This window comes from Tursiops truncatus, chromosome 21, assembly GCF_011762595.2.
Source record: "Tursiops truncatus isolate mTurTru1 chromosome 21, mTurTru1.mat.Y, whole genome shotgun sequence".
Classification (NCBI taxonomy): Eukaryota; Metazoa; Chordata; class Mammalia; order Artiodactyla; family Delphinidae; genus Tursiops; species Tursiops truncatus.
In genome coordinates, this window is record NC_047054.1 from 33,284,210 (window position 1) to 33,311,985 (window position 27,776).

The 27,776-nt window shown below is 38.8% G+C and overlaps 1 protein-coding gene across 5 annotated transcripts in view; it reads left to right on the forward strand.

Moving 5' to 3' along the window:
* HOOK3 (hook microtubule tethering protein 3) overlaps positions 1-27,776 on the forward strand; it is a 129,209-nt gene that overhangs the window by 76,429 nt on the left and 25,004 nt on the right. For 4 of the 5 annotated variants that reach the window (XR_012328895.1, XR_012328896.1, XR_004524258.2 and 1 more), the window contains exons 16-22: positions 1,577-1,664; positions 6,333-6,367; positions 10,593-10,675; positions 11,771-11,871; positions 13,118-13,222; positions 14,048-14,119; positions 16,737-16,873. Coding sequence is in view for 2 of the 5 variants with exons in the window: in XM_073798542.1 (XP_073654643.1) it covers positions 1,577-1,664; positions 6,333-6,367; positions 10,593-10,675; positions 11,771-11,871; positions 13,118-13,222; positions 14,048-14,119; positions 16,737-16,873 (621 nt within the window). In the remaining 3 variants the exon portion in view is untranslated. Of the gene's footprint in view, positions 1-1,576; positions 1,665-6,332; positions 6,368-10,592; positions 10,676-11,770; positions 11,872-13,117; positions 13,223-14,047; positions 14,120-16,736; positions 26,748-27,776 lie in introns of those variants that run through there. The other variant, XM_019921282.3, reaches the window with a different exon arrangement.

Below are 27,776 nucleotides of genomic sequence, written 5' to 3' on the forward strand. Positions count from 1 at the left end.
TTTCTTACTGAACTTCTTGGCTATTTGGATTCTAAATATTCATTGCCCTGTTTTGTCCTTAATTGGGAGCAATCTGGCTTTTACTCAAGTACTCACTAGCCAGTCCAGTGGGAGCAGTTAGGACTTTATCTCTCCTCGCCTCTTTACTGTTTTCATTGTGGATCGTTTCCCCTTCCGCAGACTTGTTCTCAGTTTCAGGAACAGCCCTCGCTTGTGTCTCTCCCAGTCCTTGGATTGCCGTCCAGGGCGAGGCTCCTCTTTCAGCCCTTTGCTTGGTGGTCTGCCGTGGCCCCTCTTGTTCCTCCTCCGAGCTGGTTCACGGTCTTTCTGGCCACTGTTACTCATGCTCGTGGCTTCAGTCATTGCCGAACGGCTCTTGGGTCTGGAGGGTCGGCTTAGCCCTCCCGCTGGGCTTCAGGTGCAGGTGTCCAGCTGTTCGACAGGCATCTCTCATCACTTCATTTTTGACAAATACCAAATGAAGTCCTTTGTGCCTCTTTCTCAGCCTGCTCTTCCTGTATTCCCTTTCTCAGTAAATGGTCCTTGGTAGCTCAGACCGGACTCCTGAGTTACTTTTTGCTCCTCGTATTCCTTTGCATTTTCCGTGCACCCCGCCTCTGCCCCCTTCTGTTTTAGGGGGAGGCGTGATCACTGTGCCGGCCCCGGTGGGGCTTCCCAGACGGTCTCCTCCACTTTCACACCAGCGTGATCTTTCTGAAACACTGTCTGATCCTTCCACATCGTCCAAGACCTACTGGTCCCCTGAATGTTGCATCCTAATGTTCTAGAGAATTTATGGGGATTGAGCTCCAGAATCAGCATTTTTAAAGGCTGGCTGGGCTATTCCCATCCCAACAAAATTTTAGGCCCGATTATAGGATAAATAAAAATACGTTTGCATTTCTCAGAGGGGTGTCCCAGCCTCTCCTTTTCTCCTCTGGTTTCATCTCCAGCCTTCCTTCGCCTCATAACTTGGTCTTCAGCCATACAGTTCCTGAACTCTTCGTACCCGCTCCCTTTCTGTGTGCTTTGGACATGCTGAATTCTCGGTCTTGAATCCCCTTTCCACCCTTAACCACATAAGCGTTTTATTTACTGTCTGGTCTCCATTCAAGTGAAGCCCAGCTCCTCCACGCAGTTAGGTGCAGTCCTAGCTTCTCTGAGCAGCCGTCACTCCTGTGTGTACCTCTGTGTGCTGTGTTGAAGTATTTAGCTCGTATTTTATTTCTTTCCATTTTGTCTCCCCACTAAATTCGAGTGCAAGGGTCTGCTAGCACTATGCTGAGTGTGGTGCCTGACACTCAGTTTGAACAAACCTATAGTGAAGTGAATTTCAGATAAATATATGTGTATAAATATACCAGCTCAACAAAATGTGTCCACCAAAACACTGCATTGGATATCATTATAGACATTTTAAGCAATACAAAAAACAACCAGAAAAGTGAGCTACTACGACTATAACATGAGACTTTGTTTTTCTCATTATACTGTTTCTCGAACCAATGTGAAAACCTAAGGCAAAAGGCATAAGTTTAGTCAGAACTTGGAAAATTAATGTACCTTTGATTTCTAGGCTGGTGAATCAAAGACTTCTAGAAGTACAGTCACAAGTTGAAGAATTGCAAAAATCTTTACAGGATCAAGGCTCAAAGGCAGAAGATGTAAGTCTTAATATGTACCAGTGATGGTCCAACAGTTTCATAATGTTAAGAAAAGCTATAACTTTTATTTGATGGTCTATATCAAAATAATTGTAATTATAGTGGTTATAGAAAAGAAACTGTTTTCCTTTTACTAACATTCCTTATAAAAAGGACCAGACAGTACTTTATTGTCTCTTTCAGATTCATCCTGCTGGGAATTAGAAGTTTACTTGTAGTTATCAGCTGAAGAATTAATTGGGGTTTTATGTTTTACATGTGCTCACCTCAGTATTCAGAGTATAGGTTTTTCCCTCTGGTCAAAAAAAAAAAAAATGCTGATAGAAACTTAGTATGTTCAAGTAGCAATGTTTGTTGTAAAATTGATTTTAAGAAAATAATGCCGGGCTTCCCTGGTGGCACAGTGGTTGAGAGTCCGCCTGCCGATGCAGGGGACACAGGTTCATGCCCCAGTCCGGGAAGATCCCACATGCCGCAGAGCGGCTGGGCCTGTGAGCCATGGCCGCTGAGCCTGTGCGTCCGGAGCCTGTGCTCTGCAGTGGGAGAGCCCACAACAGTGAGAGGCCCGCGTACCGCAAAAAGAAAAAGAAAATAATGCCATTTCTAAAATGCTACCATCTCTAGGTTTATGAATCCCGCTTTCTCCCCCTGCCCCTCCCGCCACACAGATACACACACACACTCACACGTACATTGTCACACACTCTCACACACACACACACACACACACACACACACACTCCCCTGCCCCTGCTTGTGCGCACGCTCTCCCTCTCTCTCTCTCAAATATAAGCTCACTGCCCTATTTTAATATTCGCTTAGCACTCTGCCCCTCTGCCCTAGCCCTGCCTGCTTGGCAGGCGCTCACCTAGAAAAGAGTAAGTGTGCCGAGGCGGGAACAGGGTCCTCCCCAGCTCGCCATGCTCACCGCCCCACACAGTGAGCTGGGGCAGCTCATAGTAGTCAGGCTCTGATGCAGGCGTAAATCAATCATGTTTTGCAAATCCCTTACATTTAATGAGCTGTATACACTAGAGCTGCTCCTGTAAAAGGGCTCAAAACCAGTGTGAAGAGGGGATAACAACTGAAGTTTAATCTTTGCTTCAGTCAGTTGATAACTTTTTTCCTTTTGCCGGAGTAACTCTGGCTTTTGAGTATAAACCTATTTGGTTGTTTTCATTGTTAGAGTCATTTGGGGCACTCAGCGTCAAAACTGTAGACACATCTAGTTCCGTCCAGCCTTAGTAACGTAAGAGGGTGTAAAAACAAAACAGCATATTACTTAAAACCTGAGAGTGTGAGGTATAAAAAGCTCACTGGTGACCTAATTTTATGAGTTTCTTATGCACCCATCTGGCTTATGTTGGCAGCGTGCTCTCTGAGATGATGGGCTGTAATTTATCCTCTGATGTGGTGGTAGTTCTTCTTAGATCCCCACATTGATTCCCAGTTCCTAAAATTCTCACCAACATTTAAACCACATCATCCCCTTATTAAAATGGAACTAGTTTGAAATACCATGGTTTACTTTCAAGCATGCCTTTCTCCAGAATGCTAAATCACAAGCAAAACCACCATTCGTGTATGAAAATACTAGTAAAACTAAGAGGGTCTTAGCAGTGAACCAAAGCGGGTAACATTTCTTAGTTCAGTGAAATCACTAGGTCCCTTAAACTGAGGTAAATGTAGACTTCGTTTTGGTCTCGAAAACTTTGGGGAGACTTTCTGTTGGTTTGTTACGGTAGAGAGGGGAGGGGTGTGCAGATCCTAGGAAGTAAAAATGGCGAAACATCAGTATCCACTCAACCGTAGTGTTAGACTCTAATAACCATTATACTTGCTGTTCTTACTTATATTTAAACATACAGAAAGGTATTTATTCTGTAAAACAGTTTTTTACATAACCTGATTAGATATCACTGTGGCTATCAAATCTAATTAAATATGCTGTGTGTCATTGCTTTAAGAGGCCATATTTCAGAAATGAGTTCCCAGGCCTAGAAGTGCTATTGGCATAAATTAGTCAATTTATTTGACTGCTCAGATGCTGAGATGTGTTGCTCTAAATTCTTGAAAATTCTCTCAGAGCTGTTTTCTCTGTAAAGATTCAGATAGAAACTTGCCTCATTCTGAAGGCGGGCTCAGCATAATGTGGAGAAAAGTGTGACCCACGACGTGTGGTTCTTCCCACGGCAGGTGTTCAATGTTGTTGTCGCCTCTCTTTTCACCCAACCTACAGTGTTGCTTCTCAGGAATATGTAATGCACAGAGCAGCCTGCCAAATGGAATTGATCCTCTCTAAAGAACAACGTAATTTCTGCCCATTTCTGTTATCAAAAGCACAGTCCTTTCATGTGACCTTAAGTCAGAGTAGCGTGATTTGCACATTTTTATTATTATTTTTATGTCATTTATTTTTAGCATGGAAGCAGAAAAGCATTGTTATATCCAGGCATATGGATAATTTGAGCTAGCCACAGTGTATAAAACTCCAGAGAACAAGACAGGATGAGGAGACCATAGAAGAAAGAAAAATGTACATTTTTGAAAAAAAATGCGTGTCTTTTACTTCTGTTCATGAATTACTAAATCGTTCCTTCTATTGGCTGCTGTGTTTGCTTCATACTAATATGTCCTCTCTGTCTCTTGGCATGGTTTCTGCTCAAGGCTATTGTAAGTATGGCTTCCTATTCATTTCTATATATTGAAGAGTTTTTTGATTTATACATTATCTGCCATCATAGTTGATGTGGTTGAAATTTTAAATTAACAGGAGTTTTATGCAAAAGGAATATACCAATATTACTTATAGGTTTATGCCCTTTACAATTAAGATACTTAAAGGATATCAAAAACCTAACCAGTCAGGCTAAAGGGAACTCTGCTCCTTTTTTTTCCCATCCCGCTCCTACCCCCATTGTTATAACTAGTTTGTTTTTATCAAGTATTTTGAAGCTAGCTTGCTGTCACAGTCTGGCCTCCTGATGCCACATTTTATGAGTAACAGTCTTCCACTGGAGAGGCTTCAGTGGAGGTGAAGACTGTGCATAGACTCCGGGGTCTGGCAGGCCTGGGTTTTAATTTGGGATCTGCCTCTGGAAAGCCCCTGAATGTCTCCCCAGCCTCACCTCCCTCAGCCATGAGATGGGGCTGGTATCACTCACGGTTGTGAGGTTGACATGAGACAGTGCACATGATAAACTTGAGTGAGTGCCTGGCATATTAACTGCTCATTACATAATCATTTTATTATATATTATCTCAGATTTAAAAATTAATTTTGCTTAGAGCTTAATCAAGACAGAAATGCACAATTAAAGCTAAGGTGTTTTTTAAAGTATTTTCATTTTACCCTCTGTACTGGAGAAGGAATGAGCAGTAATCAGAATTCAACAGGGTTGAGACTTCCCTGGTGGCACAGTGGTTGAGAGTCCACCTGCCAATGCAGGGGACACGGGTTCAAGCCCTGGTCCGGGAAGATCCCACAGGCCGCGGAGCAACTAAGCCCGTGCGCCACAGCTACTGAGCCTGCGCTCTAGAGCCCGCGAGCCACAGCTACTGAAGCCCACACACCTAGAGCCCATGCTCCGCAACAAGAGAAACCACCACAGTGAGAAGCCCGCATGCAGCAATGAAGACCCAATGCAGCCAAAAATAAATAAATAAATTTATTAAAAAATAAAAAGTCAACAGGGTTATCATCTTTCTCTATGTTTGGGGGAAGCAGTGGTAGAGGACATTGTGGTCCACTAACCTAGCTGTAGTTGACATACTCAGCAAAAAAGTGCATTTGAATATTCCAGAGCTGTGTCAGAATGGGCTCGAATAAGCGATGACAGTAATCACTATCAAGTCAGGGGACTGAAAATGGAAGAGCCCGGTGTGACGGGTATGTTCCCCTCCGTGCTGCTCTTGACTGATGGGACAGTTTGTTTCCTAAGTCTGTATTATTTGGGTTTGGCTGAATTAATTATGTAACTATTTATCTCAACGTGAACTGTTTCACAGAATTCATTAGTAATGTGTACCCTACAAGCGTTGAGTTTAATTATGAAACCTGGTGGTCCTGTATGGAATGCCGTTATTCTTTGTTTATTTTAGGTCAGTTCTGATCTCCTGCTTCTCAGGAGACTCTTTTTTTAAATACCCAGTCAAAGCTGCATTCTCCAGCATATTAAATGCTGTGCATATCCCATCTTTCACGTTCCTATCCTGTCACATAAACTGTTTGCAACCTGTGCATATCAGAAACTTCTGATTAATTCAGTAAGTGTTTACGGAAGTTGATCCCATGATGCAAGGAAAATATAGCAGATAAAAAGTGTCTTAGGGACCGTCTATTATTATTAGAGTTCTACTTGCCTATTGCATCCAGGAATATTAGGTCTGTACATAAGTGGCTTTTTTATTCATTTCCCTGACTATAAATAGAGAATTCAGACATACAGTTTATGGGTATTTTATACTGATCGTTTTTATCACTTATAGGCTGCTGTCTCCCTTATCAAAGAGAAATAAACTTGGGTACATTGTGTATTTTCAGCTCTTTGACCAGAGAACTTACTGAGGGCTCACTCAGTTATTTACTACTATATTCTTAATTTTTTAAAATTAGCTTATTAGTTAAAATGTTAAGTAATAAACTATTTTTTTATTTTCCATTTTCAGTCAGTTCTTCTAAAAAAGAAGCTTGAAGAACATCTGTAAGTATAAAAGCTATTGAGGCTCATTGTTACATTGTCCAGTGAAACATCAGTGTTTTGTGTTGGTGGTTACAGAGTATCTAGGCAGTGGCATGGGTAGCCCTGAAGGTATAGAAGATTATAGGAGACATTAATAGTATCTAAAGGGTCATCTTCACCCCAGGTCCTCAAATCAAAACAATTACTGTGTTAGAACTGTTTTCTCAAGTGAGATTCCAGGGTTTTATGTCTTCACGATAGTATTTAATGATCCCAGTTAGGAGTGTGGGACCCTCTGGATCAGCAGTCAGAAATGTTTTCTATAAGGAACAGAGAGCAGTTGCTTTAGGCTTTGCAGACAGTGGTCTGTGTCACAACCACTTAGCTCTGAGGTTCGAGAGCGGCCACAGGCAGTATGTAAACCAGAGCTGTGACTGTCCCAACCAAGCTTTCTATGCAGGAACGGGCCATGGGCTGAATTTTCCAGCTCTAGAGTCTGGCCAGCTGAAGCTTCCTTTTTATGTAAATGTTTTAAAGTATTATTAAGCTTATCAGTAGCAGCTTTTCAAACATTTCCTTGAATTGCAAACATACCTGAACATGACTTTTTGATCTAAAAGATTAAATTTTTAAATATTACAGTTGTTTTCTCATGAAGAAGAAACCTTCTTCCATATCTGAGGTTGACAATGTTAGGAGTGTTTTGTCATTTTTCTTGCACCCAGTAACTGCTGTAACCCTTCCTATCACTTTCTGGGAAAACTCTGTCCTTGCAGACATTGAGTGTGGGTGCCCATGGATTGCCAGCCTGGTGGAGCGTTACAGGGTTAGACTGTGGTAAACAGTCATCCTGGGTACCATAGTGGCCATAGCCTGGCAGTTTGCTGCGTGCTATCCTAATTTCTTTCTTTCTCTTTCCTCCTTTCTTTCTTTCTTTCTTTCCTTTCTTATATGGGAAAGTGAGACGCTCCTAGGGCAAGTCTATCACTGGGCAGGTTCTTAAAATACTAGAACAGCACCTATCACCTTCCAGCCACTGTGAGGTTACCTGCAGTGAGAATTTAGTGTTGAATTCTGTCCTTTTTTCATTTCCCATCCCTTAATTGCAGATAATAGAATACCTGTGGTTTCATAAAACTACTGTCTAACCATTGTTCTGTGTTCATTTACATGGTAAAAATCTTCATCAAAAAGAATTTGTTAGTGAAGATGAGGCCTGTATTAGTTTCCTGTGGTTGCCATAACAAATTACCACAAACTGCAAGGCTAAAAACAACAGAAATTTATTCTCTAACAGTTCTTGAGGCTAGAAGTCTGAAATCAGGGTATCAGCAGGATTGGTTCTTTCTAGAAGTTCTAATGGAGAATCTGTCCCATGTACCCCTCTACTAGCTTCTGGTGGCTGCCAGCAACCCTTGGTATTCCTTGGTGTATAGATGCAACCTCTCTCTCCACCTTCACGTGGCCTTCTTATAAGGACACCAGTAATTGGATTAGGGCCCACCCTGATCCAGTATGACCTCATCTTAACTAAGTACCTCTGCAAAGACCTTATTTCCAGATAGTGTCACATTCACAGGTTCTGGGGTTTGGGACCTCACCATATCTTTTTCAGAGACACAGTTCAGCCTACCACAGAGCCCACAGACATCTCAAAAGATGAATGACAGTGCAGATTTAACACTACAACAAGACTATTTTACACACAACAAATTGGTAACATTTAAGAATCAGACATACTAAGTATTGCCAGAGATGTTGAGTGCTGGTAACTCTCATCCACTGCTGGTAGGGATATACATCAGTTTATTCAGTAAACTGCAACATGCATATATTCTGTGACCCATTGATTCTACGTTTCTATGTATACCCTAGATTCCCAGAGATGCTGTGGTCCATGTTTACCAGGAGACATTTAGAAGAAAGTGTGAAAGAACATTGGGGCTTTGGGTTTTTTTTGTCAGTTTCAAATATTTATTTTTAAAAAGTGACTATAAGGTAGTTTATTTAGTTATTATTCATTTCCCTCTGATGACTTTTTGTTGTTGTTGTAGGCGGTGGTTGTGTGCATTGTAGGATAGTCAGCAGTATCTCTTTCCCCTCCCCACTAGAAGCCAGTAACACCCTCCTAAGTTGTGACAATCAAAATTATCTCTAGACAGCCCCAAGAGGGCAAAATTGTCCCCAGTTGAAAAGCTCTGTACTTCGAGGTCCCTACCAAATGTCTCAGTTTCAGTGAGAACACAACTCTGACTAGTTGGAACTCAAATGTGTGGACTTTTGGGATTTTTCCCTCTCAGAGCCCCAGTAATTTTTCATTCTTCTGTAGTTGTCCCTTGACAAACCTCGTGGTGTCCATTCCTAGAAACATGCAATTTAGCATTAATCCAAACACTTAAGCGCACCCATATGCCGATTTATGGTGATCTTTTCTTACATAGCTCTTTCATCTCTTACTCTGTGCTCCAAAAATTCTAGCCGCATCTGCCTCCCCACGTTCTAACCTCTTTGTCCTCAGCTCAGGGGGATGGGCACACCCTTCCTGTGATCTCCTCCTGACTGCAGACAGAAAGCCAGAGAGATCATAGGGGTTCCCACTCTGGTTTTCTTTCTCTGAGGATCAGAATCTTGTACTGCTTACTGTCCACCTTCTGAAACAGTTGTTTTACATAGTTTGCCCAGCTTCCTACTTGTTATTAGCAGGAGAGCAAGTCCAGTAACAGTTATCCATACCTTCATGGCCAGAAGTAGAAACAACATAGGAGCTCAAGAGCACTGGGTAATGTCTGGACACACTTCTTTCCTCACAAGTTGTGTGTTTAACAAGAAAGAACATTGTTTTTAATCACAGAAAAGCAGAAACAATACAAATATCACCAACTGTAAAATGATAAATAGATTGGGATATATTCAAACAATAGAACACTGTACAGCAATAAAAAGGTATAAACCAGGGCTAACACATGAACATAAATGAATCTCAAGAACAGCATGTTAAGTAAAAAATGGAGGTCACAGAACAGTACATACAGTATAATTAATGTGTAAAGTAAAAATAGGGCAAAATTAAGCAATGTGTAGTGTTCAGGAATATACACAGAGGCCCATCACAAAAATCATGAGAATGGTTAAAATTCTTGATTTTGGTTACCACTGGGAAAGAGATAGGAACACATGGCATTTTTAAGGTTCTGGGATAATTTTTATTTCTTAACCTTTTTCTTCACTGGGCTTAGTTTTTCTTATTTAAACTGTATATATTTATTTTGTGTAACATATGTCTGCATGTGTGTGTGTGTGTGTGTGTGTGTGTATACCCTCAACAAAGATTTATTAAAGTATTATGCATAGAAAAGACCAGAAATAGATATAACAAAGTACTCTATTTTTTCTTCGTGTTTTTCTGTATTTTCCAATTTTTGCAGCCTTTTTTCCCTCTCATATTACAGAGTGCCGCACTAAATAGTATAGAGAATTACACATTATGTAAATACTAGGAAAAAACTTCTGTTCATTCATTCTTTTACTTTTATATTGGAATATACCTTACAATAAAGTATACAAATCCTGAGTTCCTAGGTCTACAGCTTGATGAGTGTTTTCCTACATAGGCAGGTAGCCCAGATCAATAGCATGTTTCCAGCAACACCCCAGGATTCTTTGTTCTCTCTTTTAATTAATTGATTACATCCCCAGACTAGCCACTGCTGATCTCTTATCACCCTTTGTTAGTTTTGCCACTTTCTGAACTTCATATAAAAAAAATCATATAGTATTATCCTTTTGTGTCTGACTTTATTCAACATTGTTCTATGATATCTCTCCACGTGGGTGCATGTACCATTAATTTATTCTTTTTTATTGGAGTGTACTGTTCTTTCTATTCTTATTTTAGGAGCTTCAATTTTTTTGCAAGAGTTTTGCATTATAAAACCTCAGCAAAGTTTTAAATTTAATGTTTACGATATCCTTATTCCTAGAAACAATAAAGATCATTAAGTTATTTCTAACCTCTTGTGCAGGGTTTATATAAAAGAATGACTACTATTTCAAACTCTGAGATTTTTGTCTCTATTTTTTAGTCATTTAGAAAATACGTTTATGTTGGATTAGTTTTTTCATCTTTGTTTCATAGCACTTGTGTGCTATGCTAGTGTATCCCATAAAGAAAGAATTTATATCTTTCATTTCAAGTGAAAAAATGCAAAACAGTGGTAGGTAAGAGTGTTAACATCTTTTGTTACAGAGAGAAGCTGCATGAGGCCAATAATGAGCTGCAGAAGAAGAGAGCCATCATCGAGGACCTTGAGCCGAGATTCAACAACAGCTGTGAGTTTTCCCAATTAGAGTAGTTTTCAGTTGGTTAGCGCTAGTGATGAGTTTAAATAAAATTCGGTTTTTTTAGAAATAGGCCCTATTATATTTTCTAGCAATTAAGGAATTTGCCCTGTTCACAGAAAGAGTATACACACACACACACACACACACACACACATAATCATCTTTACAGTACTTCTTAAATTTCTAATTTAGTTGTGAGTTTTTCCTTAACGATGGATGCTAATGCATATTTTATGAAATTTTTTTCACAGTGTCATTAAGTCAGCCAGACTTTTCCTTTGGTTGATATTTACACCCGTTTGTAGCTTGACTTTATCAATTCTTCTCTGTGGATGTGGGAGAAGGACACAGACTTTTACTTTTTTAGTATTGTAGTGAAATATACATAACATAAAAATGACCATTTTAACCATTTTTAAGTATTGGGTTGGCCAAAAAGTTCGTTCGGGTTTTTCCGTGAGTTGCGATGAAAATCCCGAACGAATTTTTTGGCCAGTCCATTGTATATAGTTCAGGGACATGTTAAGTACTTTCACACTGTTGTACAGCCATTGTCCATCTCCCGAACGTTTTCATCTTCCCAAACTGAAACTCTCTACCTGTTAACCACTTCCCTCCTCCCCTCTTCCCAGCCCCTGGTAGCCTCTGTTCTGCTTTCTGTCCCTATGCACTTGACTCTTCTAGGTAATTCATATAAGTGGAATCATACAATATTTGCCCTTTTGTGTCCGGCTTCTTTCACTTCACATAATGGCTTTCATTTTCACTTAGTATAATGTCTCCATATTGTAACGTGTATCAGAATGGAGGCTGAATAATCAACTATTTGTGTAAATAGACCACATTTTGTTTATCCCTTCAGCCATCCATGAATACTTTTTAATTTGTGCACTTCCATAGTGTAGTTTTTGTTTATTTCTAAGAAAAGCTTTTTGTTTAAAAAAATTGTGAATTTAAAAAAATAAAATTATATATAAGTATAGACAAAACAGTCTCTCAAAGCTGTTTACTATTTTGTCAGTTGAAATATTTTCAAGTTGTTAGGTCTAAAAAATTTTTAATTTTTTACTGTCTCACCGATAGCCTTAAAAATTGAAGAATTACAAGAAGCTTTACGGAAGAAAGAAGAGGAAATGAAGCAAATGGAAGAAAGATATAAAAAATACTTAGAGAAAGCCAAAAGTGTAAGTGTGAGTCTGTGGGCCTCTCACTGCACTTTCTCATTGTGTTTCGCTGATGTTTCAAAATACAGTGCCTGAACGGTGACCTCTCACACAGAAGGACACGAGGAGTCTTTCGACAAAAAGAGCAAGAGGCCGTGATCAAAACAGGTCGCCCCAGCCCCAGGTTACTTACTCGTTACCAAGAGGGAATCACCCTTCTATGTAGGAAATGAGTGGCAGCCCCACCTTGCCTAATTGTCAAAATCGGCTGTGCCTGGCGGGAGGGCCCACCTCTGTCTCCAGATGAGCCTTGCTGTTGGCAGTGCTCAGGGCTTCTGGCCTAGCTCCAGTTCCCAGGGAAAAGGAGGTTACTGGAGCAAGTTAAGTAACACCTTCAGGAAGGCATCAGATAAATCCAGACTTTGGGATGAGAATCCACATTATGAAAGCAGAAATAGGCACTGGAGCATCATGGAACACCAGAAGCTGTTCTCCTGTAAAGGAGCCCGAAGGGACCTCCCTGCCAAATGCAGCGATCCTGGATTGGGGACACCTGTGGAAATGTGGATTTGGGCTGAATCGTGATGACTTATAGAGAGGTTCACTTTCTTACAGATGTTGTGGGAGGATGTCCTTAGTCTAAGGAGATGCGTGTTGAAGTGCTTGAGGGTCATGTGTCATGAGACAAAGGTGGCAGTGCTGCAGTTGGTCAATCCAGGTTAAAGGAAATGGGTTTTTATTGTTCCGCTCTTTCAAGTTTTCTATGGGGTTGATCATTTTTGATAGTAAAACTGCTGAGCCAAAAAGCAAAGACCCTTCCCAGAAGCCCTCTGGTGGGCCAGCTAGAATTGTGTCACCAGGCTGTGTGTAAACCCAGCGTCTGGCAAAGGAGAAGGACCACAGAGACAGGCTTGTGGACCACTGGGACCCGCTCCATCCTCGCACATCTGGTCAGAGGCAGAGGCCCCTGAACCAAGTCAGAGGAACGGAAAAGGGAAGATTGCTGTCAGTAGTGTCTGCTGTAGTGTGATTAATTTCAAGCCAGAATTACTTCTTATCACTGACTCTTTCACATAATTCTAAATTTTTATATAATTAAGAATTGTAACAACTGGATATCATTTTATACATTCAGATTTTAAAGTGTCCACGTAAGATAACTTTTGAGTCTCATAAGGTTTATCTTTTTTTTTAATGACTGCTTCCTTAGATATTACACTCCTTGGGTTTGAGACTTTTAAAGTTTTTCTTTTATTACTTTTTGCAGGTTATCCGTACTTTAGATCCTAAACAAAATCAAGGAGCAGCACCAGAAATACAAGCTCTTAAAAATCAGCTCCACGAACGGGATCGGCAATTCTATTCATTGGAGGTAGTTTACTGTAATATGATAAGACATTTGATTTTTAAATTTTCGATTCTAGAAGCCTTGCTGTGCACAGTGGTCCCTCAACATCCACGAGTCACAGTTACCAAAATCCATGGATGCGCAAGTCCCTCGTAGAAAGTAGTGAATGTGGTTATTTGCATAAAATCTAAGCCCATCATCCATGTGCTTTAAACCATCTCTAGATTACTTATAATACCTAATGCAATGTAAATGCTATGTAAATAGTTGCCTATGGGGACTTCCCTGGTGGCGCAGTGGTTAAGAATCCGCCTGCCAATGCAGGGGACACGGGTTCGAGCCCTGGTCCGGGAAGATTCCCACATGCTGCAGAGCAACTAAGCCTGTGCACCACAACTACTGAACCTGCGCTCTAGAGCCCGCACGCCTAGACCCCGTACTCCACAACAAGAGAAGCCACCGCAATGAGAAGCCAACGCTCTGCAATGAAGAGTAGCCCCGGCTCGCCGCAACTAGAGAAAGCCCACGCATAGCAACGAAGACCCAACGCAGCCAAAAATAATTCATTAATTTTAAAAAAAGATATCCATACTTTAAAAAAAAATAGTTGCCTATGCGTGGCAAATTCAAGTTTTGGTTTTTGGAACTTCCTGGTTGTTTGTTTGGTTGGTTGTTTTTTTTTTTTACCATTTTCGATCTGGGGTTGGTTGAATCCGTGGATGTGGAACCCATGGATATAGAGAGCTGACTGTAGAGTTGTGCCCGTGAACTTAGATAGTTTATTGTGAGTATTTTATTTATGTTGAATTGTTTTTCATCTTAACATGCTTACATGTGCTTGCTTTTTAGAAAGAATATGAGAAAACAAAGAGTCAAAGAGAGATGGAGGAGAAATATATTGTTAGTGCCTGGTACAATATGGTAAGAAAATAACACATCAAAACATATTACGAAATTCAGTGAATATGTATCATTTATTATACTCCCTTTACTGTAGAATTAATTCTACCAAATGAATCTGAAAGTAATTACTGTCCTAACACACACTAACAAAACCCTAATGCTCATCTTAGGGCCAAACAACAGATACAGGAACCACCGTAAACGGGGCTAGAACATTGTGGACACATCATTATCCTTGTCCTAGAGGATAGAAAGATTTCTGTCTCTCAGGACCATTTTATTCTCGGGTGGTAGGGACTTTAATAATATCTAAACACAGATACGGTAGCTTTTGTTTTGTGGTACTATTTCAGTGCCTTTGCAGGAGCGGTACTTGTAATGAAAATAGTTTAACTGTCTCTCAGGTTTTGGTAAATGTTCACAGTCTTAGACCCTGAACAGCTGAAGGTTTTGAAATTGAATTTTACAACAAAAAATCTTAAACGTATTGCAGGGGAAAATAAATGCTTATCAGCATTTTGGGCTTCAGTAAGACTTTTCTGGATATGAAGAGCTATGGATTTTGAAGAATGCTGTACTTTTTCAATATTTTTTTTCTTAGACCTTTTCTTCTTTTTCTGCTTTGTTCTTCTTCCCAATAAGACCACTCCGCCTTTTCAAAGCGTTAGCTGCCTGAGATAGGAAGTTGGACCCGATTCCTTTCATCATACCCCTCTGACCCTGTAGTTGTGTAACTGGCACAGTACCGTTTTACAATTACAATTGTAAATTATACCATTTTACCGTTATAATTGATACTGTGTCTGAAAGGTTCATGTCCCAGGTCTCCTAATAATGTGATTTGAACTTTGTCAAAATTTCATACAGTTTTATGACATGTCCACATTTATATTTGCCTTGGTACTACATATTTAAGATTTTTATCACAATTTTAAAAAACAAAAAAGGAAATCATACTGGGTTTACATTACCATTACTGTTAACAAATATAGATTAATTGAAAATTAAAATGTAAAAAATAAGAAAAACCTGTGTTTAAGGAAGGTCTCTGGGAACTAGTCCTGACTTCACCCACATTGTTTTCTCTTCGTCCTCCTTCAAGGTTAATGTTAGCAATCTGGGAGCTCTGCCCCTCAGTCCGTATTAGTGATTTCATATACCTGATTGATTTTTATGACTTCACATATTGTGTTTCTTATGGAACAAAACTGATTTATTCTGTGACGTGGTATTAAAGAAGAATCCTAGTTTTCAGCTCTGCGGAGAGTGAAGGAATAACTCCCAGTAGGATCACACAAGTTATGTTCAGATAGGGTAGCCGGTAACAGCTTCATACATACATTCAGAAAGTTCTGCATCCCAGACAACCGAACTGGAAGTGAGGATGGTGAGTGCTGGGAAAAGGTATTAAGTATCTCAGGGAATGGCCTCATGATGGATACTGAGATCTTGAAGGGGAGTCTAGAATTTGAATAAGTTGTTTAGAATATGAAAGTTAAAAAGGTATATTTTAAATAAAATATAATTGTTAATTTATGTAGCCAAATTAACAGATTTGTCCATTTTATTCAGATCCTTAAATGCTTTAATTCCAAACTGAGTAAAAAGCACATCCTGGGTTTTCTCGTGGGGAGAGTGGAGAATGTTGTGCATTGGGGTCTGTTTGAAACGCAGAGCCATGACCCCAGTTTCCTTGGAGCTGACGGGAGTTGGGAGGTTTGTCTTGCCTTCTGCCTTCTGTGCGGGTTTGCCCAGCGCCTCTGGCGCCTGCTCCGCCTCTCTCCCGGCTCTGTTTCTCCTCCTTCCCTGTTGCCGGCGTCCGCTTCCTCCCGTCATCTCGCTTCCAATCACCGGTGAGACAAAGCTGCCGCTCCCAGTTCTTCCTGCTTCTCTGGCCAGGGTTCTTCGCTAGCTTATTAAATGAGAACCGAAACCCTTTTTACCGGATCTACTCGGGGTCCTCACTGTTCACTCCTCCGCGTTTAGAGAGCGCCACAGGTTCTCCCTCCCGTTCAGGTGCCCTGGGCCCGGCAGGTGGGCTCGTCCCCCTTCTAAGCGGGTAGGCCTCCTTCTCCAGTCCTCGGGAAGGACCCCTGCGCTCCTTGGGCCCGCTGTGTGGGCCAGCCGTCAGGAACTTCCCTTAACAAGTGTGCCTGTGAAGAAAAGCAGCGTGGTGGTATGTATTATACCTGGTGTGACTTTCCACCCTAAGAAAGAACAAGTGCTTTTGTGGTTTTCTATTCTAACTAAACCCTCTGATTTCCATATCCCCACGTGAATCAACTGCTACCAATCAATTGCCCTTTTTTTCTTGGAAAATCACTTTATGCATTTGATTCGAAAGGGAAGTATGTATGATTGAGTATGGACGATGCATTCCAAAGATCCATCTCTATTATAATCTATTGTTTGGGTTATTGTAAATTCAGAAAATTCAGCCTTAATTTTTCCAAAAGATTTGTACCTAATTGTTGGAACTTAAATGTCTCTAAGATTTTAATCTATCATGAGCAGAGTGAACGTTCCTAATTGTGCCTTATGTCGTCAGGTAACAAATTCTGCGCGATGAAATTTTCTTCTGTGAGGGTGTGTTCCATTATTTTTTCACTGATTACTTTTTTTCCGTGTTACGTAGGGAATGACTCTGCATAAAAAGGCGGCAGAAGACAGACTTGCTAGTACAGGTTCGGGGCAGTCATTCCTGGCGAGGCAGAGACAAGCCACCAGCACGAGAAGGTCTTACCCGGGCCACGTCCAGCCAGCCACAGCAAGGTAGACAAGTCCTGCCATTAGAATAAAAAACACCCCGCATTCAAAGCATACTTCTGTTACATATAACATTTCAGGAAATTCAGCCAGCTTATATTTTGTCTGTATTTCATGTATTTAGTTGTTTTCCATTTGAGGACTTTCTCTCTTCTGTATCTATAATGTTTTAGTTTCTTGGTCCTTTATTTTGTAGTCCTTTTGGTTCCTTTTAATGTGCCAAAAAATTTTTAAATGCCCAATTACAAGTGTTGTATATTAGTGTAGTACTTTTCTTTGTATGAAAATGTCCTTTCCCCAATGGTGTAGGCTTTGTAATGAATTAGATTTTCTGCCAATAATTGATATACAATTTATATTCTTTATTGTGTGTCTGTGTTACCATGCTTTCTAAGAATGTCTTTGTTTAAAGGGAATTAATCTTTTTATGATGTATTAATCTGTGTTTTCAATTGTTTTCCAAATGCACTTCAAATAACTTGCATACTTACTATGTAAAATGGTTGGCAAGTGCACTTTTTGCAAAGACATAAATACATTGGCAGAGGTGCTAATCAGATCTTACCTAAGGCACCTGATAGAACTATTTAGAGGGAAAAACTGAGTTTTCACATTGTTTTATAGGAAATTAAATTTGTCCAAAGATTTGGAAACTATTTTTAAAACATAAATAGAATTTCATTATTTCCTACTATCTTATTTGCTGGCAGAAGTGAATGCACTGGTTAGGTTATTTGGGGAGAAGTTACAGAAGAAAAAAAATCAGGCAGTGTGTTCATTTTTCTTCTTTTTTTGGAATATCACAGTAACTGAGGATCAGATTCTAGCAATGGGCTGACATTTCGTTGCAACTGCCCTCCACATATAAAAGTATATAAAAGATGTATTTTTTATATACTTATGAGTCATAGGTGGCCTTACCTTTGGGGTAATTTCCTTGTTGACTTGCACCTCATTTGTCTTACTTATTCCTTAACATAAAACCTGCTATTTCTCAATAATTCCTAATACTTAACATCTTAGTATCAGTCGTTAGGATCAATAAGTGACTTCTTGTGTCTGATGTTATGACAGGTGGCTGTCGTATTTTTTCTTAACTCTATGTACTAGTCTAAGAGTTTGCTACTGAGTAGATTCTCTTGGGTATTTGGTTGCCCCAAAGTGCTTACATTTGTTGACAGATTATAAACTATGTTTATTTACATTGATGAATGGCTGTCAAGTAATAATGATTGTAAAGCACTTTGACTATATAAGGTGCTATATAAATGCAAAATGTCATTCATTTGATCATGAAATGTCTCTGCCTAACTTTCCATATTGGCCCCAAATTATATTTCAGTTCCCCTCCAGCCTTTTTCTTGCACCATAGCCCAGAGCCCAGTAAAGCAAAAATTTACTGAAACTAGGTCGATTATTTGTTTTCGGTTTTGGATAGGTCACCTATTAAGAAGATTTTATTTCATATACTTGCTATTTAGAAGTTCAGGTTTCATTTAGTTTTGTGTATTAAATACAAATGAGTAACTTTAAATCAAGCTAAACATAATCAAGAATTTTCAGAAACTATATTCCAGTGTTTGATTTTAAATCCTTATTTCCTTTTTTTAATAAGAAATTGACCTAAACACTATTTTAGGTGTTTTCATTTGTCCTCAGAAACTGTACTTGAAGAAAGGTATTAGAATATACACAGAAATGACTCCATGCATTGTGCTAATTTTTTACATTAAGTACAGAAGTCTGAGCTCAGTGTGAGTACTTCTGCCTGGTCAGAAGAAAAGCAGGAAGACTTAGTAGTAATGGAGAGAACCAGCGAGTGGAATGCATCGTGGGGTTTCAGGAGGGCAAGCAGACCTAATCAACATAGAAAGTTTTGACAATGAAAGATTAAAAATGATTTAAGATGGGTAACCCTCCCCCACCTCCACCCCTCCCTGTCCCTTTATTTCACAAATCAGAGTAAGGATCCAACAGTTTTAAAACAGGGCATGAACACTCACCTTGGTAAAAATTAAAATTATTGGGAAATATAGCTGCAAAATAAGATAGATGAAAATCAGAGTCCATGAGCTGTTTGTTAAATGGATTATATCCCATGAGAGGAGAGGTTTTAATTTTAGTTCTCTATTTACTGTCCCAGTCCTGGTCTCCTACCCACCCCTCTGCTCAGATATGTTTCTCTAAATGGGAGAGGAAAGTGCCAAGCTTTTAGAAGGAAGTTTTCCATCTTATTTTTCTTCAGCATGCCATTATTTTGGTGCTTACGTTCGTAAGTTTCACTCACCTTTACAGTATGTTTAAATTTTAGTATATTGCTTTCATTCCATAGCAGAAACTTTATTTCTAAACATTCTGTGGTGTTTTCTTAAAAGTCAGGAATAGAACTTTGCTGTCCCAGTGAGGACCCCGTTTCCTTTGCTCAGCTTTGGACAGGATTTTTACATTTCTCTTTCTCTGGCGATGACGCTGGGCACACTGTGGAGTCAGCACAGAGTTAGTGCGCTAAGGTTGGGGTTGAGCCATCACCCCCTGTCTGAGTTCTTGTGAACAAAAAGCTTATTTTCTGTTTTCCCTCTAACCAGGGTGAGAAAATACAGAGTTAATAACTAAAGACTACAAAAGCATGAAATTTATATTCTGCAGTGTGTATTTAAGAAGTTTGTAAAGGGGAAAAAAAATCCAGCAAATATTATGCTTACTGCATCTTAAAAAGAGAGTACATAATACAGCTGTACGTATCTTCAAAAAACTTGCAAAAACTCGATCATACCTTTTTTAGTATTTGTCTGATTATTTAATAATAACCAAGAAAAAGAAGTACCAAAACAAAGGCTCCATTTTCTAAAATTGATCAGCATTGAATTATTTCTGTTTGATGGCCCAGCCTGGTAAAATTGGCTAATGAGATGATTCATTATAATAAGGATAATACTGTCTGCTGTTATTTTGTTACGGTCTTACTGCTTTGTCTGTATGATAAAAGCTCAGTTGTACAAACTTGAGCTAAATGTTTCCAGTCAGAAACATCAGCCCATATATATCAGCAGTCTTCAGCAAGGCATGAAAACCGGTGCTGTGCAAACAAACCAACAGTAAGTGATTGTGAGGGGAAGGGGGATTTAGGTTGAAGAAAAGGTACATTTTATTTTTGAGCTATTTTACTCACACTTCCTTTTCAACTGCAGTTTTATTTATTCATATCTAATGATATGAAATATTTTGTAGTGTCTCTTGCGCTCCGACAAGCATTCATCTTTTAAAGATAACACTGTGTTGAAAACTTGAAAATCTTTATTCTGATATAAGAATTTACTTGAAATAAAATTCTAAATTTTTGAATTTATCCCAGCTCCCTGCATTTAATCTCCAGTGATCCAGATCTCAGACTCCAGGAGTGTTACACTTTTCCCCAGTTGGAACACATGAGGTTTATCTGAAAAAGCATCCACAACCCACAGATAGTGTAAACCTAGTTAGTTTACAGCTACTGGGATAAGAACCTGTGATCCTAAAGGGAGAGGAAGGTGCTTGGCATCTTGCTTTTTGCTAGGGGCAGAATAACAACATGCTTCTTGTTGTCTGTTCATTCAACTATGGGAGCATGTTTTGACTTTTTATCCTTATATTACAAAGTGACTCTTTGCCTAGAAATGGCTGTTGAACTGATGCAGGATTGTACTCCTTAACAGTGAGCAGGAGTCCTACCCTTACAGGGTAGGAAGGACTGAACAGAACAAAATAAGATGGGATCTCAGAATCTTTGAAAATTACTTTAGCATGTTTTAAAATTTTTCCCTTTTTATATGTTAAAAGGGCTTTTCCGTTCAATAATGATAATCTCTTTTCCTATAGTCCCAACTGTCAAAATGGCAGCTTATTTTAGTAGATGTGCAACCCAGTTTCACTACATTTAGAAAGCAATTTCAGAGTTAATTCTTTGTAACTATAATGATTCGAATATTTTGTATCATGAAGTTTTTATATGAGGGAGGCCATTCTCAATGTATCTGTCATCCAGTTTTTTACTTTGTATAAAGCATATTTAAATAATAATTGGTATATGTTTATTTTATGGAAAAATTTGAAAATATTTTAGTGTCCAATTTAAGCAAGATAATTTTATTGTTCTAAAGTTGTGCAATAAATACTGTTTCTTTCTCAGAAGCCTAAAAAACATAAAATAATTTGCTACCGACACAGCTAATTTCTGCCCCTCCCCATCCCCCTAAATCACGGAAGTATCAATATTTATCTCCCTTTTTATAAAATGAAGGACAGCACAAATATGATGACATCCATCTCTTTTAAATCACTGATTATGTTCCTGGAAAATACGTACTCATAATTTTGTTTTTAAACAGCCTTTTATCAATCCAATTCCCATGTATTTATAAATATAAAAACTTTAAAACTTATATTTAATGTTATCTTGAAGTATGCTTGAATTCTTCACACTGCACTTAAAATGATAGAGAAAGGGACATTAGTTTATTTGAGAAATAAGAGACCCGAAGCTAATTATGGCAAGTATATGAGTTTTAGCAGTTGTGGTCTATGGATGTTTCCTAACAATTCTATTTCAGCAATTACGTCTCTCTTCAGTATTTTTCTGCTTTCTAACATTTTCCAATAATATTCTGTGAGATAGGTTTGTATGCTGTATATAAGTGAACTTAGAAATCGGAAAGTAACCGAAGGCTGTCAAGGCAGATCCATTCCTAGTGAGTAGAATCGATTATCGGAAAAAGAAGAGGCCTAATTTTGAACAAATATCCAGGCAGATAGAAGTGCTAACACTATTAAACCTATACTTGTCTTAACAAATGTTCCTAAGGTAATAGTTCACATAAAATCTCCTGATTTTATTACATGATCATTCAATAAAAAAGAGCAGACAAAAAATAATTTATATTCTAATTGTCCTTCCCTTCAGTGGACATTAACTGGGCACACAGTATTAACTGTACATGTTTATGAGTGGAGGGGAAAGCATCTATTTTCATTTTGAAACTGTTAACCCATTACTAAATCTAAGATAGTGATTTAAAGCCATGAGGATAGGATGATCTGATGAGATGGGAAGAAATCTGTGGTGGCTGAAACTCACTACCAACTTCCTAGCAGTTATCTAGGTCCGCTGCTGTGTCTGGTTTGCAAACCATGTCTCCCTTAATTATACATAGTAGCCCCACAGAAAATTTTGTTTAAAATGAAGACAAGGGCTTCCCTGGTGGCGCAGTGGTTGAGAATCTGCCTGCTAATGCAGGGGACACGGGTTCGAGCCCTGGTCTGGGAGGATCCCACATGCCACGGAGCACCTGGGCCCGTGAGCCACAACTACTGAGCCTGCGCGTCTGGAGCCTGTGCTCCGCAACAAGAGAGGCCGCGATAGGCCCGTGCACCGCGATGAAGAGTGGCCCCCGCTTGCCACAACTAGAGATAGCCCTCGCACAGAAACGAAGACCCAACACAGCAAAAATAAATAAATTAATTAATAAACTCCTACCCCCAACATCTTCTTTAAAAAAAAAAAAAATGAAGACAAGAGTAGACTTCATGTGTGTGTGTGTGTGTGTGTGTGTGTGTGTGTGTATTCAAGGAGAGCCTTTATATTCCTAATACATCACTGCCAGGCTCTGAATTAGATGTTTAGGGTCTGGAGATGAAATCATCAGAGAAGGTGTCCGTACCCTCAAAATTTAAGGACAATGGGGCTATCAAATATCCTAAATTATATTGACTCAGAGCTTAAAAGAATAATTAAATATCACGAGAAGAGCCATCTCAAAGTGAGAAAAAGAAAATTAGCAAAGCATGCTGAGGCTTTAATGTGTATGGGAGACTTCTGCGCAGGCACCGTTGCCTTAGAGATCTCTAAATTGACAAAGGAAAATAATTTGATTAGCATTGATATTGTAAAAGTTATAAAAGGAACTCATGTTTATTCTCGGTGTATTTGTCAACCTATGGACAGTGATTACTGTATATACAATCTATAGGGTGTTTATTTTATAGATGTCACTATTAGAGATGAATGTCTTAATATTATTTACTACTTCTAGTCACTTATGTATTATTTATACTTTACTGCAAGATTCACAGCACTTTACTAATATTAGATAATTATTTTCCTTCTACCTTTCTGTGGCATTTTCTACTTACATCTTTTCCACTAGGGATCTTCTCCTTATTTTGGAACACTCACTAAGAAAAATGTAAAAGATTGCCCAAATAAATAGGCTATGTACTGTTCCTGAAATGTTTAAAGTCAGATCTGAAGTTCTAAGTCTAGAACTCTCTTTGAAGCTGGGTTAGGGCTACTAGGCATGAATTACATTTTATATTTCACATTAATAAGACTCATAAGTTAGTACTCGTGAAGCCAAGTTCTCTCAAATGCAGACACACTTAAAACTTTTTGTTGAAAACAAAAGTTGCATTAATACAAAGTAAACAGTCTTCTGGTTAATCAGAAGATGCTCTTACCTGCCATTTACCTGTCTCCTAAAATACAAATCTGCAAACTGTCCTTCACTTTCATAGTTTCTTCAACATTGCATGTACTCAAACACAGGAGAAACAAAGCCAGGTTCCAGGAGCTGTGAAGTCCAAGAATCTGGAAAATGGTGGGGGTGAGGTGATGGGAAAAGGCAGACACTAACAAGGGCAGGATGCTACAAAAATAGTCTGAGTTCTACTATAACGTATGCTTTATGAACTTGGCCGTTTTCTTAAGTTCAAATATAGCAGAGTTTTCAGCTGATTCTTTTAAGAGATGCTTTGAGGAGTCAGGACTCCTCCGCTTGTACTTGAGTATATCTGTATTCCAACCCTAGTCAAAAGAGAGTGAGAGATTTGTTGTTACATAAACACTGACACAGATGATTGCTGCCAAAGAATAGGGAGATTTGCTCATAAGAACTTTCTCTTAAAGTTTTTTATTTTGCGTTTCTGGATGAGAGAAATGCTTTTATGGTGTGAAAAGTTTCTGTAGTGCTTTCTTCTGCGTTACCCTCTGCTCTGCTGGTATGCTTGGCGTGGGCAGGTCACCTAGAAGAGAGAAGCACAAATAGAGAAGGCTAGACTCTGACCTTTGAGGGAAGAGCCACTTTCATCCTCCCCGAGTAAAAAAATAAAAATGAAACACACCTGTACACACACACACACACAGTCACACTCACACACAAGGACGAAATGGTAAGTGGGTAAGTCACCTTCTAAATGTCTTTAGCATCCGTTGGCTGCTTGTTAATCTAGTTAAGAGTAGATTCTAGACCTGCGTTGTCCAATTCACTAGCCAGTTCACAGCCACATGTGCTAATTTAAATTAAGTAAAGTGAAGAATTCAGTTCCCCAATCCGCCAGCCACATTTCAAGTGCTCAGAAGCCACCCGTGGAAAGTGTGTTACCATTTTGGACAGCACAGATATAGAACATTTCCATCTTTGCAGAAAATGCTTTTGACAGTGCTGTGGTGCCCAAAGAGAGAATAAGGACAAAATAAAGATATTCAGTTGACTTATGATACTCTTGGATTTTACCGGCATCGTTAAAGAAAGCTATTTTTCTTATAAAAATTAATACCAGCCCTTTTTAAAGACCCTGGAAAAATCAAAACCCCATTCTTTGAAACTAGTTTTCAATGTATTTTTTAAACAGATTCTTAGCACTTTACTTTTTAAGTGATATTATTAAATAGCTTCATAGATCATAACTTAGTATCTTCAGGTTTTCTCCTTTTTTAAGTAGTCTTTTAAAATTGATGATACATAGTTTCTAACATTTATCCAGCAGAAACTGATGAATGCTTAACCTACTTACAAGTAAAAGTTGATAAACATCATATTCCTCTGTTTTCTTACCTTTAAATCTTTCTATTCTGTTACTTTTTTTTTTTTTTTTTTTTTTTTTTTTTGCGGTACGCGGGCCTCTCACTGTTGTGGCCTCTCCTATTGCGGAGCACAGGCTCCGGACGCACAGGCTCAGCGGCCATGGCTCACGGGCCCAGCCACTCCGCGGCATGTGGGAATCTTCCCAGAGCGGGGCACGAACCCGTGTCCCCTGCATCGGCAGGTGGACTCTCAACCACTGCGCCACCAGGGAAGCCCTATTCTCTTACTTTTAAATCTGTATAGATCTAAGGAGAGTTGCCAACAGTTTTTTTTGTTTCTGCCCCTAAAATCACATTTGATCATCTTCTACCTTAAAGGTTTATCAAGATCCAAATAGTTTCTTTGATTTTCTTCATAGTTTCTTGCTCTTAATTACTTAGATTATGAATCAAATTAAGTTTAATGTATGAAGCAAAGATTTTATTCCAGCAACTTAATGAAACATTTTTTTAAGATTTATTAATTGAATTGGCCTATTACTAAAGTGCTTAACATAACTAAAAGGATCTACACAAATGCATCTTTGAATCTTTTAATGAATGTAAGAGACTAATCATAACTCTTTGGAGTCAGCTTGGTACTTAGTGAAAACTATCCCGTTAGGAAGTCAGATGCTTTCCTCTTCGTTTTTAAATTTTTTAATCAAGCAGCAGACTTGATCCAGTAGTGTCAAATTCCAAGCAAATATAATGAAATTCTTATTGTTATTCAAGTACAGATGAGTAAATGGTGTGATTTGAGTTTGTTTTATTATTTTCATGGTGGTCTAATGTGTGTTCTACAGAGACTCATTTTACTAGTTAAGGGAGATTTTCAATGTGCTTGAAATAAGAAAGAACATGCTAGTATAAATACAGGAAATGACTGTACACAAATGCCAATCAATCATTTGGGGGCTTTTAAATTTTTTAATAGTAGGCTTTTGGTTTTTTTAATAGCCTTAGTTATTTAAAATTCAGATGCACTGAAATGCCATTGCTGTCACTAGCTGTTTACAGATTATGTGTAATTCATAAAGCTTTGTACTCAGAAGAATAATTTCCAGGTTTACTCTTGTTTTGCAGTTTTCATGTTTTGACAATTGCCCCACCATTTATAACACTCAATTTCTGGTTGTGTAATGAATGGTAAAATTCAAACATATCTAATTTAATAATTTGCCTTATTTTGATTAACAAATTCTATCAAAGATTTGGGGATAGAAAGAGGCTTCTTTTTCCTATAGTATTTTTTAAACTTTTCAGATGAGCTGGAAAACACCTTAGTACATTGGAGTTGGAGTTGTACTGGTTACAATCCCAGCTCTAAAGCCTTATACTCATGTCTTAAGTATTACTGATTGTTCTGTGAATTGTTAGTTTGATATTTGACATTGTAGTTATCCACCTTGCAGTTTAGCCTTTGTAAAAAGGATATTGCTAGGTATGTTCTTATTTCTGGTTGACTATTGAATTCGTAATTTCATGATTTCATTTTTAGTCATAATCCAAAAAGGAAATCCACGTGGAACTCTAAATTTCTCTCTCACCTCACAAATGGAATCAATACAGTTTTAACAACATTGTACATAAATGGCATCCAAGCAGTTTTCCATCTGTTTACCAAGTTTACCAATCATTTACTCTGTGTTCGACTTGTGGGTTTTCTCACTATTTTTCTGAGGTAAATGACTTGTGAGAAATTTTCACCAAAATCGCAAAAACGTAAAGTCCAAGAAATCACCAGAAGACAGATTTTTAATTTTTTGAAATCTTATATTGTATTTCCTTTTGATATCACTTACTCATTTTAATTTTATGACTGCCAACTTGTTCTGGTATTAATTATATGTATATGTTTATATGTATGCATATAGTATATGTATATGAAGAATAAAGTTAAGATTTGGTCAAACTATATTTTCCCATTCAAGTACAAAAATGTTTTCAAGGCTGCAGAAAGTGTACAGTTGTCATACAAGTTGTAAATAAAGACTTGTATAAAAATTCAGCTTAGATTTTTTCTGCTCTTAGGCCGTACAAACGCATGTTTAATAATTGTCTAATAGTATCCATCCGCTTGCCATACTGTCCTGTCAATTTAGATATTATGCCGCTGACTGGCTGTAAATCAGGAATAGTCTTTGAGTTTCTTCCCAGTACCTAGGATAAGTTTTGTTTTGATTTAGGCTGGTTCACAATGTGTGTAAGCTGACTGTCCAAAGTTCTGAGGGATAAAAGGTAAACATGGCTTCTCCCCTCTTACCACAGACAGTCCAGCAAGAACCAATGGTAGGTACTTACAGTCTTTCACAATATAAGGCATTATTGTTGAAGCACCCTGTTTAAGCCATAGATGCCCCTTTTCCTGCCTGTCGACCCTTAAAATTCACCCTTTTCCCCCACCTCCACCCTAGACATGATTGAAATATGGCATCTTCAGTGTCACGTAAAGTGGCAGCAGCAGTGGAGAAATCGATTATACTCACATTAAAATAATTCCAGGGTGAAGTTAGCACCAATATTTAAAAACAAATAAACCTAGTATGCACGTAACCAAAATAGTGCCCACTTTAATTTGCATTTAATATGACATTTTAATGTCAGAAAGAGAAATGTAAGTGTTCTTCACTCATTAGTATGGAGGTAACCGTATTAAGTTTAGCCTTTATTGAGTGTCTGCCCTGGGTATTGAATGTTGAAGCAAAGGAGAAGGGGATGAGAAGGTAGGTAAATAACAAAAATTAAAGCAGCTGCCTTGAAATAGCTGTGTGATCAAATGGGGCACAACACAGGAAAGTTCCCACCTAGAGTGTGTCCCAGCCAGAAGCCCCCGGTCGGCCTCAAGCGCCATTCCGGTCATTCCTGCAGTGCAGACTACTGCACAGTGTCGTGGGTTTAACGATGATGTGCTCTCCCGGGGCTGGGCACAGCCCCAGCTGCTCTCTGTCGGGTCCCTCATTCGCTCCCAGCTAGGTGATGGCTGAGACTAGAGTCATCCGAAGACTGTTCTCACATGTGGTACCCAGACTGGGG